This window comes from Thunnus albacares, chromosome 24 (assembly GCF_914725855.1).
Source record: "Thunnus albacares chromosome 24, fThuAlb1.1, whole genome shotgun sequence".
Classification (NCBI taxonomy): domain Eukaryota; kingdom Metazoa; phylum Chordata; class Actinopteri; order Scombriformes; family Scombridae; genus Thunnus; species Thunnus albacares.
The window spans coordinates 9,251,128-9,275,449 of NC_058129.1; the positions used below are offsets into that span (position 1 = coordinate 9,251,128).

A 24,322-nucleotide genomic window follows, 5' to 3' on the forward strand; every position below is an offset into this window, starting at 1 on the left:
GTGATATTAGAACAACAGTAACTTTAGGCCCTGAAGTCACTTTAATCTTCTACAGGATGAGAAAGGAAAATGGAAGGAGAGGAGCAGAACTAGCTTTAATTGAGAAAGTCGGAGTTGTTTGTTGAGTTTTTGCTAGTAATTAGAGAGCCTACACAAAAACAGTCAAAGCCTCTCAAAGTCTATTTATAGTTCTTTTTCATGAAGATTTTAGTCATCCAAACTTTGGCCAATTAAATGTTTACACATTGACAAATGAAAGCTACACAACCAACAGAATTAACGGTCTAGACATTTTTAATCAGTACGGTCAAGTTGACAATTCGGCATGCAAGCAGTTGACTCATTTTAATTAAATGTTAAGGTAATTTGAGGACAGCGGTGTGGGAGAACACCAAAGATGAGATTCTATTTAGATCTGATGTGTTGACGCCTGCTGGTATGAAGTATTTCTACTATTGTTTGGCAAAATGTGTTATTTCTGGTGTGGATTTTTAGTAATTGGACAAGTAAGCAAATATTCAGATATTGGAATGAGGTTTGGAGGGATTTAGATGATGACAACGTTTAAACTGAATCAATTTTACTGAGCTTGGATAATTCCTTTTTGAAACTTAAAGAACTCCCAATGAAACCCCAGAACATCCAGGTTTTAAATGAAGTGATCAGTATCTGCTGTCATTTTATTTCTGTTTCTGTGTAGCAGTGTGAATTTGTGGCACATGATCTGATGAATTGGTGACTAATGAAATTCAATTACAAGACATGAAAGTAAAGTAGTAAGTAAAGTAGTAAGTAGTTATGCATGCATGATTCTGAATCACCAGTGCTGTGCATACAGTACACCAATGAGTCATTCATTTTGTGTTTTAATTACATTTAGTCACCCTTTTGATATAATTGAAAAGTTTGGAGATCCATTTTTCCATCCATGTGAGTGTAGTTTAAGCAGGGACAAAGTCAAGGTTGCAGTATTTCCTTTATTTCTACTGGACACAAATATTTGTAGTCGTGTGAAACTCAAGTTGAAATTGAAAGCAAGTTTGTGAGCTTTCTCTGGAAAACACATATAGCACCTAAAAACTGTTGACTCCTTTATTTCCATGTTCTCTGGACATCCCCTAGGCCACCTCTGCGAACTCTGCTGTTAGAAGTGTCACATTGTATTGCATGTGGAACTTGCCTTGGTCTTTATTTAGCCTGGCATATCCCCACGTCACAAGATCTCTGTCCATATGACTAAGGGCATGCTGCTCTATTGTCAAAGCAATGAAAGGAGCCACTGTCAGGGAACTGGTAATTGGACGGGGAATTGGACAAATTTGCTTTGATTGTTCTACCAGAAGTCATCAAGTGTGTGTATGTGTGTGTGAGTATCTGTGTGTGTGTGTGTGTGAGTCTGTGTTTTAAGACCAGATCGAATATTGATGCACAAACTCCTCACGTGCCAGATAACAGCTTAAAATACTGACCTTTGACACCATGAAGATCAGATTTTGACTTCATATCCCAGCTAGTTGAAAAATACACAAATTGCTTACATTATATGTGAATATACAGTACCTGTAACATTTTTTTTTTTTTTTAATGAAGGCATGAACCTATAACTTGGGTGATTGAGCAGATGTTGGCATCTGCATTGATCATAATTTGTTTACTGAATGCTAAACTTTCAGGAGATGGTGCAACACTAGTGTTTGCCGGTGCAGCGCCTTCATTCAATTCTGTAACGAAAACTCTGTTTGCCATCTATTTTTATAAATTAATCGCTGACGTAAGTTGACCACACACACGTCTAAAATGCTAATATAAATTGCTACACAGCTCGGTGTAATGAAAAGATAAAATTAGCTTCAGTAATGTTGTTAACACCAGCAAGGACAGAAGTGTGTGTTCGGTATACGGAGGCATGGATGTTGTTATGTGTTATGCAATTCCGAAAGTGCCTTTAGTGCTGTCTATGTGCTATGTGAGTGTGTGTGTGTGTGTGTGTGTGCGTGTGTGTGTGTGTGGCTTCCTTCCTCTCCTCCCTCTCTCAACACGGCTGACCAAATTAAATGGACAGTGCATCAGTCTGTTCCTCTTCTCATTATTCCTGCTTGTGTTCTTTCACCTGACTCTGCTGCTGAAGTACGCTCATGGTTCAGTATTGTTTCAACTTGTGGATTCACTCCACTCTCTTCTTGTTTCTTTCAGTAATATTCAGCCTCTGTGCTCTTTTTAGGAGCTGTGAAGTACATGTGAAGAGGAACGTCAGCTGAGTTTTGGTGTTCCAGGGCAAGGATGGGAGAAAAGCTGTCGGTGCATGAGGGAGTGGAGCAAACGCAGGAGCCGACAATCAGTGGTAGGGATCCCTGCAGGATCTGTCACTTTATTACCCTAAGTGTTACTAGAGGGATGTCCTGTGTATTTGCTTCAAATGTGTCTGATCCATCCATCCATCCAATGATGAGAAGATTAGGTATTGGAATTGTCACCTTCATATGGTTTTCACTGTTTAACTCTAACTATTTTGATGGGTTCATGTGCTGATGTGGAAAGTTACAATTCTGATTATCCAGCACACATGTTAGTGTCACACTGAGGCATTTTCAAAAGTTAGACATTTCTAGAAATCGGTGCAGCCTTTGTTTTGCTTTCGATTCATTCGCTCTCCTCAGACTAAGTGGAAGTTGTCATTTTTTGATAGGAGATATTTAAGTCAAATTTTTTAGTCCTACACATAGGATCTTTTATACAGAATACATTAGTTAGATACCCACTCACTCTGTGCCTTGTCTAAATGCATTTGTACGTCTCGTTTGTAGAGAACGTGAGGCCAAACTCCATTTTATTGTGCCAGTTTAACAAGGAGTTGCTTACTATCACTCAGCATTTATGAATCTTTAGCAGCAGGTGTACGAGTTAGTCCACTGCCTTTGAAAACTGGATCTTTGGGATTCAAGGTGTCTTTCAGTAGGTTCTAGCAAAGCAAGGAGTCATTTAAACCAGGGAGACAATGTGTAAGTGAGGCTTTACGAATTACTATTACAGTTATTATTTTCCTACATACAATATAAACTTTTCAACTGTAGAAGAGCAGCAAAAATCTCGGCTGATATCCTGAGGACCAAATCTCATTACATGATAATCTGTGGCAGTAGAGTTTGACTATTTTTTGTTTCCATGACATGAAAAAAAAGTTTGAGAAGGCTTTAATTAGTATATTTCCAATTCACAATGCTCTATTTGAATGAAATATTAGGTTTTTGACTTGATTTGCCTCTCATAATTTCCACACAGATACTTAGTCTAACCAGCAGGAGTCGCTAGTGCAGAGACAAGGTTGTGATCCTCATTTGCTTCTTGCTTGAAAACTGTCAATTCTGATTGAATTCACAACCAACAGGGACCAAATACACATCTATGAATAAGAAAAGTAGCTGTAAGAAGTGGATTGCTGGAAATATTTTGATGTGGTGTTATGTTGTCTGTGTTTGTCCAGTTATGAAAGTAACTGTGTATATTCAACTAATACAGTTGAATATACACATTTATATACATAATCTATTATTAGTCAGTTTAGTTCCTTAATTGATGACCATTTCTAATAACTCCTCTGCTTCCTGTCTATATGTGAAGGGAGTGTGACTTTGGTGGGTGAGGATAGTTAAATCAGGATCTAAGCTGAATTTTTAAAATATGTGCAATTGTCTAAAGCAGTTTGTACCCGAATACTAAAGTAAAATCTGTTTGGAATCAGTTTGAGTATCATCATACATGAAGCTGGTAGTTCTTGTTGATCTTGTTAAAGCTGCCAAACACCTTATTCAACCTCAATGTCCACAATTCATTACATCTGTGCTTCTTTTAGTCATGATGTGTCTGCTTTAGATCAAACAGAACGGATTGTCATACACAGCTGATTTTGCAATTACCTCTACCTTATATTAGATGTAATGTTCATTAGGCAGCAGTGCATGCAGCGACAGGTTGCTCTGCAGCTAAAGGCAACGATTCAATTTGAGCCCACAACCTTTTGCATGCAAGCCCTTTGATTCCTTTGCTCTTTCTCTCTCTGTGTTGTCAGCTCATCGTTAAAGGTGAAATGCCATGCTATTGTTGTTTGAAAGATAGATATAAATAGTACCAGTATAAATAGGTTTTAATAGTATTAAATAATAGAACTAGTATAAATCAGGCCACGGTTTCCAAATGAGCACCGAGTTGGAGAGTTGGCTTTACCCAGAATAAGGCAGAAAATTCAGTTTGTCATTAGTTTTGTTGCCATTTTGGAATAGGAGGGCACAGGTTTTGATCTTTTGGACTGCGCCTCTTCCGCTTGATGGATTAATGAATCTAATAATGCAGAATGCCTCCTAATGAAAAGTGCATGACCGCCATTGCTCGCTACCTTTTGAAGTTTAAACATGGGGGAATGTTGGTGTGATTGTGTGATGATAAATTAGGTGAAACAATGATAATGTGATAGTCTAAGAAAGGCGGAGACCTTTGCGGATGGCACCAGTGTAATTTTAGTTTGCTTCACCAGTCATGCCCAGGAAAAAAAAAACAACAACTGATGGCACAGTCAGGAGCTCCTATTGTCTCAGCTGAATACTTAGAATAGGCTCCATACAATCAATTTAATTGACAAACACAAAGTAGACCATTGTATAACCTTCATTATTCAGTTATTTCATTATTGCTAAAACTAGAGTTCCGTTTTTGTCAAAAGTGTTTTATTAAGGCATCGATTCAACTTTATGATTGCTGCTTTTGATATGTATTCTAAACATGCTGCTGTAAATAAGGTGAACAAAATTTTCAGCATTATTGTATATTAGACAGCATTAGTTTTTTCCAGGTGTGTCTGATAAACTGGGTGTGTATTTGAGCTGAGGAAGTATTTTTGTCATTCTGTTGTTTTAAATGAAAACTGTCTTATTCAGGAGCTTTTGAATGCCTTCATCTGTCATCTACATATCATGCTGACAAGTACTGTACATTGAGACATCGTTTTTCATGAAACTGAAGTGAGGCCATCCTGGAGGAAACGACCAACAGTTATGTTTCTCCAACATGATAGTTTTTTGGTTAAAGATCTTTAAATTGCTGCCCAAATCTTCCATTTTTTTTTTAGTTCAAATACAGCACAATGGAATGAATATTGAAGTGAAAATGGCAATTCAGTCTGATTATCAGGCTACAATTATTGTATTCCTTGTGATATTTCTTATGTTAATGTTGTTGGAGGTTGATGCCATCCCCTCCTCCTCAGTCAGTTAAATTACATCATGTTTTTGTAGTTATCATAGAGGCATCTGTTTCATCTCATATGCAAATAATTGCTTGGTTGTAAGTGAACTCACGGTTTCATTTCTGTCAGCGTTGTGCACTGTATGTAAGAGAATACTTTCACTTAAGTCAGATCAGACTTTCCAAACATGTCTCTCCTCACATAGAATACTTCAAATACTTTATTTTTAGACATTTTTAGTCATGTTTGAACCTTAAAGCACCAGTTGTATTAGAGGAAAATTTGCACAAAGTGTTGTTTTGCGTGTGGCAAAGTCTGACGACTCGACATATCAGTTGCAATTAAAGATAAAATAGGTGCACGGTTACTTTAGCATCCTGTACATCAGACTTAATGGGGCCACAGTGAAACTTTAATGATTTGTGGTCAAATAATTGAGCCCTATGGGACTTTTGGGCTCATGCGTTCTTGAAAATTCAGTCACAAGTTTCCTCCTTTTTGTAGTGAGTTGGTAGTTCTTAGTTGGGTAAAGATTGTTGGATAGTTAATACTTGTTTTATCTTACATGTACACACAGAAAAACACATTATTGGTAAAGCAAACTCATTTCCATTTCTTTTACTTGTGAAACCAGACACTTGATTGCTTTCGTTTTTTGCTTTTCCATTGGAAGTAAAACCAAAAATGAAGGTGATGGCATGTAATAATTACATATACCTTTAAATTTCTACTCTTTCTTCACCAATTAACGTCCAAAACCGGTTCCCAGTTGTGACATTCTATAGGACAAACACACACACATTTGCCAAGTAAGTATAATTAGCTGAAGGGGGGATTATGTCACAGCCCACCCACCATCCCTCTCTTCCGCTGATAAACACAGAGCAGACATGAAGTGAGATAAACAGTCACCAACAAACGCAGCAGCATAATTGAGGAGGGTGAAAGACAGGCAGAACAAACCCGAAGACATAGTATGAAACAGCCAGTTTGATTAAGACAATGTCTCTTTTGGAGTTGATTCAGGAGGCCCAAGAAGCGTTGAGTCGACTGCTTCACAATCTGTTCGTATCTATCAGGCAGTTGACCCGACACACACACAGCAGGGGCCGTCGAACGACCTGGAGAACAGGTTAGTGTTAGTTTGCGTCTGCTGATTGTAAAGGTACAGGTGTGTATTTTGCGTTAGGAGGAATTCGCTCACAGGAACTGGACATGTGCATTGTTCAAAGTGTGTTCTGTTATTTAAATCAATGTGACAGGATGACAGGACAGGATTTCCTATCACCTCAGGGAGATTCCCCCTGCTGTGGTTCCCCGTTATTCAACCATAATAATCAGCAGTAGTTTGGGTGACTTGGAATTATAAAAAATGGACTACAGAGAGAAATTAACATATAACGCTCTAATATTTTGTGTGTACTTCTCTCTCATCTAAAGAGAGAAATACACACGAAACAGTACATGATGTTTGATCTTTTTTATTTATAAAAAAATCAATGTGATTATTGAGAAGGTAATATTTTTAGGTGCACATTTAGGGATCTACCCCCAGAACAATATTCAAGTTTTGTTTAGTGGCATTACTGGCTTTACCCCCAAAACTCGGGAAAATCAGTGGATGAGTTAATGGTTATATATAGGGACAGGGGGTTCTGAATCATTTAAGGTACAGAAACACATTTAAATTTCCCAGATGAAATTAAAGGTACAAATTTGCAAACCTCACTTTCTTTAATTTAGCCATTATTTGTCTCCTGAAAATACTTCATTTAAATCATTATTGACTGGAAAGTGTATATTTTCGGTTTACCAGGCTGTGCAAAAGTGAGTTACTCTAGTGGAGTGTTACTCAACCTTTTACATCAAGTATATATCAGTATGTGTTAAAATTCTCTGACCCCTATGGTTATGAAACAGTGGTGTCTGGTGTTTGTGAATTCATTGTGTGAAAGTTGAAAAAACACTGATAAGCTTATCTAAAAAATATGTTAAATAATGTTTAAAGGAATACTCAGACATTTGGGTAGAGCTGAAGGTCATTTGTCACATAATCAATAATTAGCCAATCCACAAAAATAATCTGCAACAATTGTGATTATTGATTAACCATTTAAGTCTTTTTTTAAAGTAAAAAAATCACTGATTCCATCTTCTCTTATGTGACTATTTTCTGATTTTCATAGTAAAGAGAATAACTTTGGGTTTTGGACTGTTGGTCAGACATAACAAGCAATTCAAATATGTCCTCATTGGTGCTCAGGAATTGTGATGTAATTTTTCACTAGTTTTTGACATTTTATGAACTAAACAATCAATTAATATAAAAAAATAATCGGCAGTTGAATCAATAATGAAAATAATCTTTAGATGCAGCCATAATTTTGGGAAAAATGCTTGTTTATTGTTATACTGGGAATTAGATGAGTAATCAATCTAACCTCTGTATACTTCATTCAACTGTATTTGTTCGCCAGAAAAAAGCTCCAAAGCATAACCTAACCTAGTACAGAAATTAAATTCACGTCAATCCTCTCATCCAACCTCTAGTAAGGTAGCAAACAAGCGTCCTAATGGTGTAATATTCCTTTAAATGTAGTCTCAGCAGACCAGCAGGGGCACTATAGCTCTCAATTTAAGGCAGATTCTCTACAATTGACTGTAATGCCTTGAACGCAGCACACTTTGGTGGCCTTGGTAACTCATTACCTGAAATAGCCCTTGTAAGTGGCTAATTGATAACTTATGTCTCAATAAACCTGCAGTAGAAATGTATACTGACTGGTGGATCGACTGACTGCTCACTAGTTGAATGGTTGAGAGACAGATTAGCAGATAAGATAAACAGAAAGTCAAAGAAGTTGATTAGAAAAACAAGCAGACTGGAGGACAGCTAGACAGAAAGAAACCGCATGTGTTTGTACAGATCATGTCTGCCAGCCTTTGCTGTGGCTGTCAAGCAGCAGAAAGGAAACAGAATCATAAAAGCACACAGACTAACAGACAAGGTGAGTGTTGTTTTAATGCATGATATTATATCAACCTACTTTCTGTGAACTTGAGTTGTATAGACAAGAAGCAGGCACTTTTTCAGTGGTTGCACTTTGAAAAAGGGTAATTTTAAGGTTACTGGATAGGTCAAATTTAGGCGGGTTAAAGAAGAAACTCCATCGATTATTAGAAGTTCACATGACACAGCCTGATCAATATTTGTGCACATGAGCGACTCTCTCACAAGGCCAGAAACCAGACTGGTCAGAGGATCAGTTTTGTAGACATTAGATGGGAGGTTGGTTATTTGTTTGAGCTTTTCTATCCAAACAAACTGATCCCTTCACGCTGCTTATGTGTTATACAGACATCTGACTTGTAAATGCAGCTGATTCATTTCTGCTGCGACCAATGATACCGAGAGTTTGTTCAGTCGTGTTAATGGTGCAGGCTAACATGGATGAAAGGCTTTCCACTGTCTCAAGCAGGAAGTTAGGGACTCAGATCTGTCTCAGGAACTCAGGTCCTAGCTGGACTATGTTCACTTCAATTTCTATAACTTTTGTGTTTAAATCTATGGTATCATTTCACATCCAAGTTGTCACTCGAACTGAATTTTCAAATCCTAGCAGACAAGCAGAAAAGGCAGTTTTAACACACTATTGTTGGAGAACAAATCACTACGACATGACATGACATGTAAAGATGGACACATGTCGAAGGCGTTTGTGTGGCAAAACTGCAAGACATGCAAGATGCAACATAAGTGATGATTTATATCTGGCCATAGCCGCATGTTCTTGTTCAGTCAGATATCGGTATGCAGATTTCCACAGTGGGAGGGGAGGGGTAGAGGAAAGAGGAGTGGTGTAATCACTTGAGAAACTTTGACAGGTGTGTGTGCAAGAAGAAGACAGACAGGGAGGGTTTGTAAATACAGATGAGGAGACGAGGCGGATGATACTCTTCTCTCTACCTGTGGAGATGAAGACGATGAGGGTGGAAGTGGAGAACAGGCAGAGGGACGGGATGAGGGAACGTACAGGAGGAGAGAGGTTTGCCTGCATCTCACTGGAGGAGATGGGGAGCTACTACAGATACACCCAGTGCTGTCAACATCTGCGTAGTGAGTTGGATGTATGAACTGTAACTGCATGCAAACACATATGTTGAGTCAGATTTGCAACGGAGATCATGCCTGTTAGGTTTGACAGTGTAGGTAAAGACAGAAATCTAAAGTCAGAATCACAAAAAACATTATTTTGTGACTGGAGTTTTGTGCTTTTGGTGTTGATTTGAGTATTTATTCACTCTATTGTCAAATATTACCTTTAGTATTCAACTGAGTCAGTTAAGTATGCTGTAGCTGGAACCCGGAAGTTGCTCAACATCCTCTTGATCATGTTATCAATCTACGCTGTAATTTTGCTATCTTGGTCTATTCTGTACACACAACATCTTTTGCATGTCTGTCCGTCCTGGTAGAAGGAGCCCTCTTCTATTACTCCTCCTGCGATTTCTTCCATTTTTTCCTCCATTAAAGGGTTTTTTGGGGGTGAGTTTGGGGATACAGTGAAGTACCTTTTTTATTGACTGACAAGTGATTACCCACCTTACTAAACCAACAGTGAGTAAAGTGAGTACATGCAGTTTTTTTCCCTCATAGCTGTTAGTTGTTTACCACGTAATGATCACATGAAGTTTTTTATTTTCTATGTTTTTGTGAAAAGCGAAGTCATGATTCAGGGGATTTCTGTTCTGGATAGTTTCATTTGCCGGCAGCTTTTTGCAGTAAATAATGTCAGTTCCCATCAGGTTGTAGTTGTTTAACTGTTCGATTTGATTTGAATCTTTGTTCTGTTTTCTAGATTACGCCTGCTACAGTAACATATAGCCTTAAAACATCCTCTTATAGACCTTCTCTGCTGTCGTGTCTCTCTGTGAAAAGAGAGCATTCATTACAGCTGTACTGACAGACAAACACGAATCACAAAGAAGTGATTCTACTCCAAATGAAAACACAATCAAAATGCAAAGATCTTTTGCGGAATTCACGTGCAGGTAAAATCAGCAGGAAGACTACAGTGTAGATAGACTAAGGTGCGTTATGTCATCAACTACAAGGCGTTTTGACAATCCTCTCCTCTGCGATCAAATCCAAAAATCTGCTCTTCCTTGACATTTGAGACAAGCTGTGTTCAGTGTCGTACAGCCGTTAATTCCCCCCAGCTGTTTGTTCTATTTCTGTACCATAAATTAAGGTTCTTTGGTCTTCTATTTAATTTTGCCCATCAAGCGCACAATGTATTCTTAGTTACCGAAAAAAATATTTATCCATCCTTCAGACTCTTAACTGGTGAAATATTCTTCTGTGGAGACTAAAGCACAGTCTGATGATGTTAATAAAGGACGAGTAATACAGCGCTACATCCTTGTTTATTCAAGGTGGTTCAGGTGGCATTATTACCTGACAGACTGTGTGTGTGTTGTTATGCGTTTGCGTTAACAAAAGACTTCTGGTTGCCTGTATGCATGTCAGGCATTTGCTTGATTTTTTTTTTTTTTTTTTTTTTTTTTAGATCTTGGTGCCTGTCAGTGACTGTTCACGTCTATTCTGGTCCATTTCCTGTGTGCTTTGATCTGTATTAGAGATGATATGTGTATTTTTAGTAAAAGCTGCTCTAGAAACGCTGTGTCACAGAGATAGGTGCTGCGTTTTTGCTCTTGATCTCATCATCCTGTCGCCTTGCTGAAATATTTCCCTCCTTGCTGTTGCTATAACTCATATTTGCATCACTAGTTTGTTTTGTGATGTAAAATGTTGATTGTAAAACATGACCTGAATGGTTTTGATGAGTTTGTAGATTCTGATTTTTTTAATTTTTTTTTAAATTCAAGCTCTACTGTCTTTAAAGCCATATATTATTCACTTACATTTCTAAAATTTGATTTATACACCCTGTTAACGTGTATAATTTGATTTTGTTTCTAGTAAAATGAAATTAAATCTTACACAACAATCAAAGTGCTTGTGCTTGCAGATTTTGGGAATGTACAGTCGATTTGAAACAACAAAAATCATACGGTTTCGTAGCAGTCAGCTGTCTTTAACTTCCTCTGTTGATTCCCTACATGATGATCTACTGTGACTGATGCCTGTCTTCCCCCTAGGTGGGAAAAAAACTTCCTCTTTTATGAGTAATCTGATTATTTCGCAATCCGTTTCCCATCACTGTGTCACACCTCTTCTTTCTTTCACTTTTTTGACACCTTGTGACCACTCTGTGAGTATTACAAACCACTGTACAGCTTTTTTTTGGGCATCTAATAAGCCTTAAAATGCATTAATCTGTTACTCCAACTGGACTTCTTGGATCATGTTCTTGTATATTTGTCTCACTGGTACTTGAAACAACACACCCTCACAAACACTCCTAATTATTTCAGTTAAAGGAGATTGAAAGGAGCTAAACTGGGCTGCAGTCCGAAAATGTCCAGTTGAAAAGTGTGGAGGTTTGATCATTGCTGTCATGTTCAAGTGTGTCCTTAAGCACCTTTTCAAACAACTAACTTTACTGCAAATCACTTGAGAACATGAGGGCATGCCAAATACATAAATGTGAAACTTTTAAACTGGTGTCGTCAAATCATTCTTTACACTTTTATATCTGTTTGGTGAGAAACTAACACAACCGCCCCTCTATCTGTCTCCTGAGGCTCTCTGTAGCACAGTTGACATCTTACGAGAAGAGGTTGATCACATTATAGCGCAGGAATGTCTCTTTCTTTTTATGACTCAGTAATCCCTCTCGCCGCTCGCTCAAACAATTTATCGGAGTGTTATGAGCTGGACTCGAGCCTTCATTGTAGTCTGCGCTGCACATTTAGACTCATATATATCAGCTGTTCCAGGGAAGGTCTGTGATGTCACCAGAGCATCCCGGCAGTATTGCATTTGGTTTATTGGGTTTTACTAGAACATGGAAGATTAATGACTGACTGTCAACATGCTCTTGGCACTCTTGTTATAGGAAACCTGGATGAGGGCTGCATCTTGTAAAACAATTAAAGACTTGTGACAATTCTGTCACATGTGCGTATGACTCTAAGTAGCTTTTGTGTGATCGACTGTAATGTTTTAGGGATGTTTGAGTTCTTGTTTCGAAACCAGTCAACCAGAGCTGGTACATTTAGGTGCTTTGACTGACTATGCTGGTCTTTAATAATGATGTATAGCAGCTTTACATTTTATGCCACAATCAGAATCTAATATATAGAAAAATGGATCATATGAGAAAATATTCTAATATATCTAATCTAAGTACTTAGAGAGTTGTTAAACATTGCATCTAATGCTGGTCCATAGACTTGTTGTTCTGTAAATTAAATTCCATAAACAACAAGCCAGTAAAGTTCAGACTGATATGTTGTCACAACCTTGATTCAAGCTCTCAACTCTCTCACACCTTTTTCCCCCCCCTTCTTCTCCTCTGCTTCTTGTTTCGGCCTGTGAGTCACTTCTCAATTGGTGTCTTCCTGTTTATGCTCCAGCTGGCCAATAGTGTTTGATCCCGGAGAGCGGAAGGAGTCAATAGTGTTTCGTCTTGGCCACAAAGACATGTGTGTGTGTGTGTGTCGCGGGGTGTGTGTGTGAGGCGGTAGGGGGGGGGTCAAATAAACAATTCATCTGGGAGTTATTCTAGCTCCAGTCTGCACCACATCCCACACACACGTACAGAGGCACAAACAGGTCTCCTTTACATCCCGTCATCCCTGTATACACACACACACAGTTCAGTCTACCTTGCATCCCATGGAAGCACACACAGATGCACACTGACACGTCAATGAATATTTTTAACTTAAAAGTTGATTTTTATGTATTTCACTTGTCATCCTGAGCCTTTAATGTTGCTTATCGTGTTGCTTTGAGCTTCTATATCAAGATGACCCTCTCATAAACTTGCACATACGTCATAATAATGTTTATCGTGTGGCTGATTTCAGATGTTGTGAGACAGAGGAATTTTTCACATCTTCACATTAAGTTTGAACTTATACATTTCATTACCAGGATCAAATGTCAGGAGTAGATTGAAGTTTGAAGTTAGCTCAATCAGCCTGAGTTGAAGTCATGATTAGTGATAATTCATAGCATGGAAATAATTGGAAAATGCATCCATTGCCGTTCATTTCTCATAAGTGTTTTGATATTTTTCACCAGAAAAGACTTGAATCAGTAAAATAGGTCATTGCAAGTGTGAAAGTATAGTAAAAAATGCTTTTTTTTATATATATAGGACTAGCTAGTGCATCATTGGACAGTCTTTTTAGCAATAATATACTACATATATAACACTGTTCACTTATATATGTAAATGCAACACTTTTGTTTACGACAAACTGAGAAATTTTGGATAATAACTTTATTCACCTTATCTTCCAAATAAGTAAATATAGTTGATTAAACTGAAAGTTTGTTTTAAACCGGCTTTGCTTAGCTATGAACTAGTGAGTAAAATGTGATTTTTACCAAGAGGCATGATAAGTAACTAGCTAAGCAACACACACTGGCCACATCACGTAGTATTGCAGCATCTCTTATATCATATAGACATAGAGATAATCATGGTACAGTACTGGGAAATAAATCACAATTATCCTTTAATATACTAAAGTAATTCAGTTAAATGTAGTGGAAGATTTATTTGAATGAAAAGAACAAAAGTGAACTGAAAATTTGAATATATTTATTTATCTCCTAGTGTGCCAGAGCACTTTGACATGAATACTTACAGTGTGTATTGATTCTGAGAGCTTACATGTTTAGACATACATAAGACAAACCATTTATTGAAGCCATACAACCAGCTCATAAATACATTTTTTGGTACCTTTTCTGACTAAAACGTAACCGTTCAGGGTGAAACTGTAAATTGGCGTCCGGTGGATGAAATGCGTTGCTGTCAGAGCTGCTGGAGGACAAACCACACGAGACAGGAAATGCACCATTATAAACCCTCTGCCTTTCCTGTCCCACAGCAAATGCGCTTTATCATCTTAATCTGACATTACACACACACACGCCTGCATTTTGAAACGGCTCTTGGCATATACACTCACTGTAACTGTATTTTGTTCATATCTTTTCAAATCCCGTAGGCTCAAACTCTTCATCTATTGATAATCTTATCTCAGGCTAGACTGACAGATTCATCTTTAGTTTTTCCCTTAATCTCATTCTTAATCTGACACATCGTTTGTATTTCATCGCCTCAAGCCTAATCTCAGAATACATCACATCCAAACACCAGACTGAAGGATTAGAGAGCATATAAAGTGGCAGAGTTCACATATGTTCTTTTTCTACATAGAAATTGGAACATTTTTAAAGCATTAGTCCTTTAATGTTGAATTGTTTGCTATTTTTATTGATAGATACAGCCAAGATTAAACATATGTCCTATTTTGACGTTGACTGGATGGATGGACTGACCGTTAATGCTCATAGACAGCTGTTGATGTGCACTTAATTTCAATCTTTTCAAGTAAAACCATTGTGCAAGTCAATAAAATGATTCTGTTACATACTTTAGACCACACTGTGATAGAGTGAGTTTCTCTGCATGTCTATGTGTGTATGTGGGCCCTGCGGCAGTGAGCGTGGATTATCCCCTTTGTGCTGGTCAGCAGTTGACCGCTGCAGCCTCCTTTCTTAGGTGTCTAACTCAAGTCAAATCAAGGCACAGAAATCTGATCTTTATGTGTAAAATCATTGCAGTGCCCCTTTAATTTTGAGAAACACAAAAATCTGCTTGTGGCACTTGAATTTCTTTTCAGTGAACCACTAGCTCTAAAGCTAAATATTATTCTATTTGTACTTCAGACTCCACCAACCGCACTTTACAGCTCCTTAAGTATTGATGGCTGTTAATTGTGAAATGTTTATTTATATTGCAGCCACAACCCTTGGGGCAGGATGAGGAGATGTAGTTTCTTAGTGTCACTGCTTATGGGCTTTTAAAACAGGGCTGGAGGCCTCATAAATCCTCAGGCTTGCTTGGTTTGTTTAGGCTGAAGACGAAAATGAGGAATGTTACCAAAAAAGGATTTTGGATACTGACACATTGACCCCTCTTTAACATTTCATCTCTTCTTTATTCCTCTGCCATGTTTTAATCTTTCCAGTTTACAGCTTTTTTTTATTGTGTGGAATTATCAAGTTTCTACATCTAGGAGGGGGGGAGGTGTCCAGCCTTGTAGTGAAAGCATAAACTTCGGTGATTACCATCAGGAAACTGGGGTTTTTCAGCAGTAATAGGATACAGCGAAGTAAATTAAGTGTTAAGTGGTGTTTTTAGGGAGTAACTAGACATGCACGTCGTCATCTGTATGCATTGTAGATCAGAGGGAGGGATGAGAGGAGTTAGTGTATTTCTCGTTGATGTGAAAGAGAGCGAGCAAGACGTTGAATAAACACAAACAACAGAATCACAGTTTGAAAATGTGTGTTTTTCTCAGCAGGGCGGTTTCTTATGAATCGAGCTCCCCAGGGTCCATTCACATTTTCACTATCCCAACTTCTCATTGCTTCTCTGTGTGTGGCACACTGGGTCCCCCTGCTGTCTTCATTGGCATTGTGTGTGTGTGTGTGTGTTTTGAGTCTGTGAGAGAGAGTGTGAGAAAAGCAAAAGAAAACGGAGAGATTGAGGCCTCCGTTCCCTCCAGCACAAACGTTACATACTCTTATATTTGGATTGTGTACAGATATAATTTGGCTGGATTATACTTAAACATTAAACAATTCTCCACTACATATATGAGACACTGTGTTTGCTTTCCTGTAGCCTCATTAGGAGTCTAATTATTTCGGTTTTTTGCCAGTTTGTTGTGTTCAGATGTTGATTGGAAACTGGGATATCTGACACTTTGCAATCATGAGCTCATTCACCAAACCCAGAGTTCAAACAATAACCAAAGATGAACTCGGGATAAATGTTATATTTGTAGCTTCTTTCAATAAAAAGACTATTAAATATCATTCTAATTCTTAACTCATCCATGTTTCTGCAGGTAGATTTTCTATTATGACCATGTTTGTGAAATGCATTGAGTCTGAAAAGTAGAAAAGCACATAAATCTAAACCTATAAAATGATGCATTGCTTTGAACATGTAAGAAACATGTGAAGCATAGTCTGTACTAAATGAATGATTCTTAAAGCTGAGAGAATAATTTGCCCTCATGATGAAAAGTACTGTAAAAAGCTTTATAGATGAATGCAGATTAATCTAGATTACAGAGAAGAGTTTGATAAAATGAGATCTACCGGTTTTTATGTTTCATTACTGACAGGATCAGGATGGAAACACCACATACATCACTTTGACAACTTAAATTAAATTCACACCCAAACAAAGGGTTTTACGATTGCAAAATCATATTTTGTGTTGTGTAGCTGTGCTAACTTGTGCGTATGTGTTTGCATATTCTCACTGCAGCTGTGTTTTTCACTCTGTTTTCTGTTTAGAGGCTGAATCAGACGGAGAGATAACAGACTTTCAAAAACCGATTAGTATCAGCCTTTGTCTCAGCTAATCTAGTCCATTCAAACTGCCTAAAGAACAAAACAAAGAAATATATTAATGCAGTGATCTAATTTATCTGCTGAAGGCTGTGAAGCACACTGGAGATTTATACATGAGAATGATGATAATGAACAATAATCACTATTGTAAAGTTGCAGATACTGTTGTTAATTCTCTAACTAACAATCTCAGTCTTGAAGTCCCTGAACAACACTTTTTGGTTTATTGTTCAGGATTTTAAAGACTCTTATAATCTGTCATGCTCTGTCTGTGAAAACAGTGGGAAACATGAGACTGCGTTGGGAGGGTGGATCATCTGAAGCTCCGCCTCGCTGCCTGGCACAAATAAGGAGGAGGGAGGGGGGGGGGGGGAGGTGTGTGTGTGTGTGAGTGTGTGAGGGCTGCGCTGTGCTGTGCAGTGACAGCTCACTGAGCGGCTGAAGCTTGGCTGTGGCAGAAATGGACTGCCTGAACTTCCACCGCGATGCTCTCTGACAACATGTGGTTGTGTGTGAATGTGTTTTAACTGTGTGTGTGTGTGTGTGTCTGTATATATATGTGTGTGTAAATGTGTATGAGGGGGGCATACATGTACCGGCAAAGCAATGGCTCTAAACCGAGTGTCTCAACTCTGCCACGATATCACCAGGCTGTGGCTGCAACTGAAGATGATGACAGGTAGAGTGTGTGTGTATTTGTGTGTGTGTGAGAGAGAGAGGCAAATGACAGAGGTAGAACAACATAATTTGATACTAAAGTGTGTGTGTGTTGGGTGTCTTTCTTGTGTGTGGATAAGTTTTATAGAGAGAGATAAGATTGTGAGAATTCAGCAGGTGTGTGTGCAGCACAGACAGACTTAAAAAAAAAAACTGTATCCTGCACTTTTTATAGGTTGTGTGTTTGTGTTTCATGCACTCTTGTTGTAATGTCTAGTTGTCGTCACGTGCAACACCAAACTGCTGTCTTTGGCATCAGAGGTAGACCAGGTGGTAAAGTAGAGCTAATGTGTATATACGTGCTTACCTCTTATTCTACTTAGAGCTTTATCAGTAGTGAGTCTACAGAGTGCTCAGAATTGAAAGGGTTTGTCCTCTATGAGTCATGAATATTCTCATGAAATTACATGACTAACTGTTAATTAGATATAGATATTTTGTTGTCATGGCAGCGAAGCAGGGTTGTAGTCTACATCACTTAAGTTGAGTCTGAGACACGTCCAAGACTGAGTGGTTTCAAGTCTTTTATTCTTTCTACTGTTGTTCATACTGAGAGTCAACTGTGATAACCTCAATCACTCAATCATCTCTGGTTTTAGGAGTGTTTGAAGTGTGATAGAAACGTGAATCTGAATAAATGTTATTTGCTAAAATCGCAATAACAGCGCTGAGTAAAAAAAAAATTAGAAATGAAATATTCTTGCACAATGTTACAAGCTAACTACGAGTATAACTACAATAACTTTCCTCATATTTGTGCATAAAACTACGTCTTTGAATGATGTGTCTGTTAGTGTTAGTAAAGACATGTCACATGCTGGGCCTTGCTGGTGTTGCTGGGCAAAAAAAAAAAAAACTGTAATAGGCGAGATCAGGGGTCGTCGTCAAAACACCCACCAGACCGACACAAGTTCAACATACTTTGAAAAAATGTCCTGAGGACGGGCTTGAAGTACAACAGTCTTTCTGTTCTGTGTGTCTTTCAGCTCATCACAGATATGTATCTGTGTACACTGTGTTGGCCAATAAATAACAATAAATTGCAGTATAGAAATGCCAAAGATACAGTGTCACCATTAAATGTAAAATGTCCCACTCAGTACTGATCTTGGTCACAATTCTTTATAAAAGGGATCTTTATGTATTTTTACATAAAACAGAGAATATTGCAGTTTGGCCAGTAGTGATGACAGTATGATGGATAAAGTGTAGTACAAACAAACTGGTGTTCTCTCTTGTTAAAAGCACGTGGATGTTCACAGAAGTTTATAAATGGCTGTAAAGCACTTTATGAATCAACTAAATGAATGGACATGACTGGACTTCATTATCCACATTGATTTCGTCTCATTGCCCAAAGATGCTTTTCCTACCGAAGGCATTTCTATCCATCAGACGGTTACATAATGCAATCTCAAGTGGACAGTGTGCTTTGTCTTGAGGCACTTTCTGTGTGTTAAAGGGATGTGTGTGTGTGTGTGTGTGTTAACATGATGTGTGTCTGCCCTCAGTACAGTACACAGAAGAGCACACTGACAGCATGTTAATCAGTCGGGAGCAACGTTTGGACAAAACCCTTTTGAGAGTTTGAATGTCAACATCTCCTCCCCCTTATTTTCTTTTCCTCAGTAGTGTGTGTGTGTGTGGCTGTCCATCTCCATCATTTTAGCGGTGTTTAATGCTTCCTTGTTTGATAATGACAAACCTGTGAAGCACAGTGTTGATGATAATCCATGGAGATTCTGTCGTGCTTTTCTTGGCCCTCTGTGGCCTTTTCCAGGTGTGTGTGTGTTGTGTCTTGTTTTGTGTTGCTGTGCAAAGAGAGTGAACGTGTTTGCTCTGCTGGCAGATGGATTGAGATTATTTTATGAGCCTATACACCTTTCCTAGCGTTGCTTTTTGCCAAGTCAAGATTAGACGCTGACAAGTCTCAGCTAAGCTCCCGTAATGCAATCTCGGATGTGGTTCCGTGTTTGTGTGTCAGAAGAATAAGAAGCATTTATCTTGCTGTAACATTACCTGTTTGTATTGGCCTTAACAGCAGCACTGCTGTTGTAATGTACTTTTCAGGCAATTTATTTTGCCCTTAAGAGGCTTATTCACAAAAAAAAACAGCCTTAGCAGCAGCAAATAGTCTGTTACAGAAGAACTGTATCAACGTAACAACTGACTGTAAGCAAGAGAACATAATCAATAAACTCAATACAGAGCTAAATTGGATTAAATGGATGGGATGAATCTTTAATGATCCCTAAGGGGAGATAGAATGATGGCAACAACAAAATACAACAAATCAAATATAATGACGCCCAACATATTTATCACGCTAATACACAGCTCTGTTTAGCTCCAGGGCCTCTCCAGGGAGGGCAGATACAACCTGAAATCCATTTCATGATATATTGTCACATTTACCTCAATTACTATAATTTAAACTACTACTTTGTACTTGACCTTGCTGCACCCAAAGAGCTTTCAGCATTAATGATATGACTGTTAGTGTCATTAAATGAGTAGCGATTTAAAAAGTTGCAGGATTTGCGGGAGACTGGTTAAAAAAGAAAAAAAAATTAAAGCCCAAACTGAGATAACCCTGATGACATCATTTGGGGATATTGTTTTTAGACTCCCCATAATGACTAAACTGAACTTGCACTGTTTAAAATGATCGACAATTAACATTGGTCAAAATGAGTATGATCTGCATCATATACATTGTGCAAAGTTGTTCAAAAAGAGACAAAAAATACTTGTTGAAAGAAATTAAAATGACTTAAAAGTGATTTTCATCATGGCGTACATGTAAGCTTTGAAGAGAGGGGATCGATTTCTGTTGAAGATCGTTGACCTTTTGATTATGACCTACTCAACTTCACCACAGTTACAAAATCACAAGGAGACTCTTTCAAGTAATTCAGATCGAGTTTCTGTTCTGGCCCGGATCAGAGTGCTGGGAGAGTGCTACAGTGCTCCTCTGTGGGTATCAGAATTGATGTGGTTTTGTCAAAATGTTGTGGTGCATATCCACTTAAAAAGATGCCAGTAATCACATGCGCATTATCCTAAACCTGCAAGGAGCTCGGAACATTTATGGAAAAACAAAAGAAGCTGAAAAGAGGAAAAACAATATTTGGAATTTGTGATAAAATGCACACAAACAGTGCAATAAATCCTTTCTACTGTATCTATTATCCCTAAAAAGCTCACAATCAGTGACCTTTAAGACTGCTATGAGAGATAACTTCCCGTGCATGATGTCACCGTGTAAAAGAATAGTGTCAGGTTTTTTCCTACATCTGCGTGTTGCTTTTAGGGCAAGTAAAAACACATTAGCTCCCCTCCCTCTCTTTCTCTCTTGTAAGTTTTCTTTTTCCTCTCTCATCCCTGTCTTTCTCAGTTTTCATCTTCATCTTTGTTCTGAGGAGTATAATTACTGGTATCTATGGCCAGAGGCGACTAAAAAAAAAAAAGGCTGCTGTTCTAGCCGCTGGTTTTACTCTCAGCTGAGCTTTTACCGCTTGTTTTTTTTGTCTCCCTTTAATGGAGGAGAGGGAAGGAAGGGAGGATGACCTGGATTGAAAACCACAATATTGCGACGACATGCTTTGTAGTTTAGTGAGCTGCACTTGCAGACCTCCCAACAGCTCGCAGTGTGTTTGGGTGTTACCTGATGCAAATTCCCATGAGATTACAGGTGTGCGGCATGCACTTGCAGCAGATAGAGGTTCAGTGCCGCTTTGGCGTTGAGAAAGGTGACTAACATCAAAATTCTTGGTGCAGAACTATCACACCAACAACAAGGACAATCTGATAGCTGCTTAGCTATCAGATTGGCACTGACAGCACGTCAAAATAATCCATGTCTGCTTTAAGGATTGCTAGGCTCTGGTGTGCTAACATGGAGCAATTTGATTATATGGGCTGTGGATTCAAGCATTTAAATCCTATAGTTTGCCTGCACTTGCTATAGAAATATATACAATTATTTAGAGTTATACACAGTAATATTTAATGTTGAAAGCCTTTGAAACAAATCTGTCCGACGTGGCCACATTTTTAAGATAACGCAACATTTAGCATTAGTTCCAAGCTCTCTTTATTCATATTTTGAGACAATTCAAATGTTTTTGAGTTCACTTGATGTTTACATTATTGTGGCACTAGAAACATATGTGCTAAATGATAAAAGAAAGATGTGTTGAATAAATAAAGATGGTTCGACATGAGTGGCCTGATAAATGGCTGAATTTACGTATTGCACAGCATTGCAACAACAGCATTGCCACTGGGTGGTACATTGAAATGTTACAATAACAAGACTTTTTTGATATTGAAGACCAACTTTTCTTTTCCATCATCAGATAATGAAAACTCAACGAATTTCTGTAACGGATTTGAATACAGTTTGCTTGAGCATTGAGCCTCTGAGCTGTTGCGTGTCTGTGTGTGTTGTGTTGTGACGGCGGCGCAGACTGCAGACAGAGAGAGGGACAGTAGTGTGTTGTTTGCTGAGATGATGATGATGCTGCCATCTATTCAGTAGATTGGGGCTGCCTGCCAAAGTCAAGCCTGAAGCCATTGTTCTGTATTTCGAACCGTTGCTGAATGGGATCACTTTTAAATCGGCATCTTGGCCTTACCAAGACATGTAGGATGGAACCACATTGCAGCATTAAAATGATAGGATTAATAAATAAATATAGATTTTCAGAATGGCTGCATGACACACAAATCTGCTGACAATTTCAAATGTTAAAAATTATGATTTCATAGACTTTTGTGTGTGTTTTTCTTTCTCCTGAATCTGATCCATGAAACACACAGATTACTTGTTATTGTCGGGGATAGTCGTATCATGCATCCTCAAACTGGCATCATTTCTAGTAAAAGTGGGTGTAAGTAAAGGTGAAATGAACCTGGACTATCCTCTGGGTGTCCGCTGACTGCGTGCTGACAGCCACAGCTCTCATAAGACAAAGAAGAACCCAAACATTCACGTGACCATCAGTAATATTTTAATGTTTGTCTGGCTCATGTTTTTCCTGATCCACACTAATTCAAGCTTTGGGTTTGGGGATGGGCACCACACACACATACACATACACACATACAAACACACATTCCAGGCCACTGTTGGCCCTGTGACCCAGTTGTTGTTTGGCATGGTGTGTGTGTGCCTGCCAGCCCCTTCTCCTGTGAGTGTGTGTGTGTGTTAGATGTCCCACAGCAGTGACAGATGGAGCTCTGGTAAACCCTGAGTATAATGCCAGATAATAGGGCTTGGATTCCCTCACACAAGTGCGCGCATACACACACATACACAGCTGCAGAGCGGCTGGAAAATCCTTGCTTCTCTATATGCAAACACGTGCACACACATTTTGGCATTTGATGCCAACGCAGCAACTTTTAACCCCCTTGCCATGCCCTCACAACACACACATGTACACACACACACACACACACCTCATTTCTTCAACCTAGTGCCTTCAAGTCTACATTCCAAGCCAGTCCTTTCCATTTGGTGCATACCAGAGCAGCAGATGAAGGGCTGAAGGTCTCAGTGAAGCTTGAGTACTGGGTGTCTGCCTCAATGACACCACTCCCATGTGCATTTATGAATGACACATAGGCATTGCAAGACATGGTACCTTGTGATATTTTTAATGCCATGTCATTAGGCAGGACAAATATTTAAGCTGATATCATCATAGCCTGGGTGGGGAAACTTTACCTGGAATATTGTGATACATAAACAAACATTATTAAAGTTCATAAAGTGAGTCTCTGCACACATGCTAATAAATATCATTTTAGGCAACAATCTCTAGAACACCTGCTTAAATTTAGCTTATTGCTGCTAGCATTCAAAACCTTGAAGTGTGTAAATATAAGTCTTTAAATTCATTTTACAATGTCGAATCTGTGAAATTTGTCATATTTATTCATTGTGCACTTTGGAAAACAGTGGGTTATGTTGATTGTCATTTAGTTCAAATGTGCACAATATGAATGAGGTCGATATGAATTAGATTTAACACTTTTACTGTATCCTGTTTTGATGCTGAGACTTTGCGCAGTCAATTAAGAATATCTAATACTTTTAAAGCCATATTTTTCCAACTACATTTAAAATCAATATTATTTAAAATGATATATATTTTTGTAACTCTTGATGCTCTAAAGTATGTTACTAAGTGATGAGACATAGTAATCAGTGGATCCTGATGAGAGCTGTTTATATTTCCTCAGCTCTACTTCATTGTGTATTTATGTCTGTTTCCATATGTCTGAGGTCATTTCTGTGTATCGGTGTACCTCTGTGTCCAACCATATCATTCTTGTTTTTGTTTGCATAGTCCTCAGCCAGGGGTCCTGTTTTTGTGTGCACATGTGCGTGTGTGTGTTATGGCGAACATCAGAAAGCTCTCCAGCGTCCTGTGGTTTTGAACTTTGACCAGCCACCAACGCTGGCAGCCATTAACACACAGCTGGCTGCCGTCTTTGAACTGACAATGTGTGTTTAACAAGACAACCTGTAGGAACATGACTGCAGAGCAGAGGAGGAGGAGGTGTGAGTATCTGTCTGAGACCGTAATAGACAACGTTAGCTGGGTTTCCATCATGCTTTCAGAATGTGTAATGAACTGTACCTTCATGAGACTTAATTGGGCTGTTGCCTCTCTTTCACCTCCATGAGCATTGATTTTACCAGAGTGTGTTGTTGTCTTGACAAATTGAGTTTTTGCAAATGACATTGTAAAGAAGTGTTAGCGGTAATCAAATCCGAA

The 24,322-nt window shown here is 38.5% G+C and overlaps 1 protein-coding gene across 2 annotated transcripts in view; it reads left to right on the forward strand.

The window, feature by feature from the left end:
* The first annotated feature begins 6,189 nt into the window (after positions 1-6,189).
* The window catches only part of mcf2la (mcf.2 cell line derived transforming sequence-like a), a 49,033-nt gene continuing 30,900 nt past the window's right edge, over positions 6,190-24,322 (forward strand). Inside the window, exon 1 of one of the 2 annotated variants that reach the window (XM_044344524.1) lies at positions 6,190-6,368. In XM_044344524.1, coding sequence (XP_044200459.1) covers positions 6,239-6,368 — 130 coding nt within the window. In that variant the 5' untranslated portion in view covers positions 6,190-6,238. The remainder of the gene's footprint in view (positions 6,369-24,322) is intronic. The other variant, XM_044344523.1, reaches the window with a different exon arrangement.